Source organism: Ostrea edulis, chromosome 9 (assembly GCF_947568905.1).
Source record: "Ostrea edulis chromosome 9, xbOstEdul1.1, whole genome shotgun sequence".
Taxonomy (NCBI): domain Eukaryota; kingdom Metazoa; phylum Mollusca; class Bivalvia; order Ostreida; family Ostreidae; genus Ostrea; species Ostrea edulis.
In genome coordinates, this window is record NC_079172.1 from 29,768,450 (window position 1) to 29,772,244 (window position 3,795).

General features: G+C 32.9%; 1 protein-coding gene across 1 annotated transcript in view; it reads left to right on the forward strand.

Annotated features, from left to right (window-relative positions):
• Positions 1-3,354, forward strand: part of LOC125658961 (uncharacterized) — a 105,764-nt gene extending 102,410 nt beyond the window's left edge. Inside the window, exons 18-19 of the mRNA XM_056150133.1 lie at positions 1,262-1,879; positions 2,420-3,354. Coding sequence (XP_056006108.1) covers positions 1,262-1,879; positions 2,420-2,592 — 791 coding nt within the window. The 3' untranslated portion in view covers positions 2,593-3,354. The remainder of the gene's footprint in view (positions 1-1,261; positions 1,880-2,419) is intronic.
• The last annotated feature ends 441 nt before the right edge of the window (positions 3,355-3,795 follow it).

Below are 3,795 nucleotides of genomic sequence, written 5' to 3' on the forward strand. Positions count from 1 at the left end.
TATATATATATATATATATATTCTCTTTTTTGGAAGTAAAATACAGAAAAAACTCTAAACACTTTGTTGAAATATTTCGACCGTGTTACCGTTCTTCTTCACGAAAACACGACTGAAGAAGACCGGTATCCCAGTCAAATATTTCAACAAAGCGTTTAGAGTTTCTCTCTCTCTCTCTCTCTCTCTCTATATATATATATATTTATATATATATAACTGACTTGCCTAAATTGCAATAAAATCAGTAGCAAAGAAATTTTCAACACTTCGTTCGTGTTCAGACCACAGGGGCTCGTCACGAATTGACCCTCTCTATTCTATATTTATATTTATTTGTAAATATAGAATAGACGATGTCAAATTTTAAAAAGACAAATATTTCGTGACGAGTCCCTGTGTTCAGACGAAATATGCTTCTCTTGGATTTTCTTTGCAGTTTCTTGAAAGTAATTTCCCTAAAAATTTCTCGCAGTTCTACAAATTAAAGACACCTTTGGTACATTGACAGGGGTACAAATATTTCTTCTTAATAAATTTTGTCTGATTTCTCTATTAATATACACTTGACTTCTTTTTAATTTCATACTCGATTAACAAAAGTACATCCGGTGTGAGCTTCGTTGGCGACATTTTCGGTGCAAGAGTTCCCATGATTGACAATTTTATAACGTGGCCTTTGCGACGCCTAATTTCTTACTGATTTTACAATAAAATAAACCCTCGGCATGTAATTTTAAAATCAATGTCATTGTTTTAGTTGGTATTGGTTTTCCCCTTTTGCAGTCTCTTCCATCGTGCTAAAAGATTATGTAATGACACGCTAGTGTAAAGACACGTGTGACCATCTAAAATTATTTTTATTCCCGCCCCTTTAAATATTGGTCCAATCGCAGTGATTGTTCTTTCCTTGATGCGTCATCATTGACAGATTTGTTTTGAAACCAACTATCCGAGACCTCGAATGAACTTGAGAAGCTGAGTCGTTCACACTTACTGTAAATTCACAGTAAATATGGGCCAAGGTGACTCGGGTGAGCGATGTGGCCCATGGGCCTCTTGTTTATAGATTATGTCATCATGCAAATTTTACATGATTAAGTTGCATCTTTACATAAATAAATTTATGTCATCATATTTAAGTTGCATGTCAACACAGAAATAAAATCTTTGTTCCTTTGTTAATTATAGTCTTCTCGATCCAATAATGTTGCTATGATTTATGATAATATAAAATACCGGTATTTAATATTTTATATTGCAGGAATATGTTCCTTGAAAATCTGTGCCCAGTGTTATGTAGATGGAATATTGCAGTATGGGAAATCAGATGACCGATCAAGTACAAATTTGAAGGAGGTACATTTTGTAGATTCAAATGCAGAAGTTGTTTGTGAAATTTCACAAGCCTTCAATGATCATACGTTTGCTATGGAAGCAGCAACATACAAAACACAACAAAATCCACTGCAGTCAGGTGAAATGAATTTGTGTATTCAGCCTGGTGAAATCTTAACAATGAGTGTGCATGCAATTTGTTGTTGTGAATATATTCATAAGGGTGGCAATATGCAGTATACATTTACCCATGGGTATTTATCTCGAAAAATCCACGACTACAATAGGAAGCATTACCAGAAGTATGACTTGAATGAGAAAATGAAAGGAAAGAGATTTGAAGTTGGAAGCACTGTTGTCATGCCCAATAACAATTGGTTTGATGTGATACATGTATGGCTACCAGCAACTCAGAGTTCTACAAATTCATCAGGTGGTTTGAAGGATGAATATTTCAAACAATATGCATTATGCATGAAAAACATGCTGCAACAAGCAGACCAGTGTGGTTATCCTTCAATTGCTTGCTCACTGTTTGGTACAGGTATGTACAAATTATCTATTTTGTTTAGTGAAAGAGATAATATTTTAATGGTATATTGATATAAGCTCAGACTTGAGAATTCAAAACTTTATAAACTTTAAGTAATTCATATAAAGCATAATCTCCCTAACTAAAGTTTTGTCATATAAACTTGTCCATGATCAAAGTATAAAATTATATGTGGCCCATGGGCCTCTTGTTTACTGAATGTTATTTTCATGCAGAATGACCTTACTGCAAAACACAATTAGATTTATGATATTGAAGCATTTCAGAAACATAATTAATTATAGATTTCCCTCAATAAATTGCCCGTAGATTTGATTCTTAAATGGACTGCTACTTATTAATCTAGTTCTAAGGAAACATTAGAAAACTTAAAATTGGACATCTAGTTCTCAAAGAGATGCACTCTTGCACCATCAATGTGCAAGACTTTTAATTGATGTATTGTTACTTAGCTTAGCATTAATGTGGGCCATTTAGGTAATTAGGTTCTTGATCAGCGGTTGCAACAATTAGCCATCTTTAATTTTTCAGTATCCCTGAAACGAGAAGCTGTAGTACGATGTGCTTCATGTCTGATAGACACAATAAAGATGTTCATTCCCAAGAGTCAAAACCTGAAAGAAATATACATTGTAGAGAAAGAAGACTGGGTTTTCAAAGTTTTAAAAGAGCAACATCAACAATCATTGGGAACCAGAGTGTGAAAATAAATGTTGTTTTGTCAACTGTTTTTATCTTTCTTTTGAACTATATAAAACTGACTGATTCATTAATGCAATGGAATTGACTGCATTAATCATTATCAATGAACATTTAAACCATGCATTTATGATCATTGATGAAGATTCAAAGAATAATAGTACAATGTTCTACATATCAATTACTTTGTTTAAATTATATTTATATACATGTTCTTACACTATCCATTTGCATGAGATGTGGAAAATTTATTGTCAAGTTAGATGTATTCAACTATTGAATGATGTCTTAAGCTTCAAATTTAATTAAGTTGTAGTAAGTATTTTAAACTAATGACTCAGTTGATAAGAGTGTTATTTATAGGTTTTTGACAAACTCAATTTGATAATGAAAATTTTTGTATAAGTTTGGAATCTACAATCCAGTTTGATTTTGTGAAAATGTATATTTGATTGTCTATACATGTTAATGCAGCATTGTTTAAATTGCGTTAATTTATAACCACTCTACAAATTCAAAATGACCCAATTGTCACACCAATAAACATGCAGGTGCATTATTAAGCTACCTAGAAAATCCATACATTTATGTCTAAATATTCTTTCAGATTAACATTTAATAATGAAATTCTTTGCAATTTTTAATACACTCGTCTTTTGATTTTGATGGGCCATATTATATAGTGTAGACTTTTCTGTCCATCCATCTGTTAACTCTTTCATGTCTACTTAGAACTCTCAAACACGTAAGTTGGTACATATGGGGGGGGGGGGGGGGGGGGGGGTAATAAGATAATCCAAATACCAACAACAGTTCATTGTGGACTCCTTATGGAGTTTTATGGTTATTCATACCCAAACTTTGTATTCTTTCACACTATGAATCCAAGGATCATTTGATGTATTTTGGGGAGAAGGTGTGTTGCAAAACAAAAATAGGTCACTGTGACCTCCTTCTGGAATTTCATGATTATATATATACTCTAATCTGTTTGGATCTTATTTTTGCAAACTGTAAGGCTTAGGACCATCACACTTGGTCAGTTGATGTGTCTTGGTGGGAAATTTGTTCATGTACCAAAAGTAGGTCACTGTAGTCTCATTTTGGAATTGCAATAGTGTCACAGCTTGTGACTTTAAGCACAGCCTCCAGGCTTCTCATCCATTATGTTCTCAATAAATATCTAGATATTTATATAAAGATTGAGA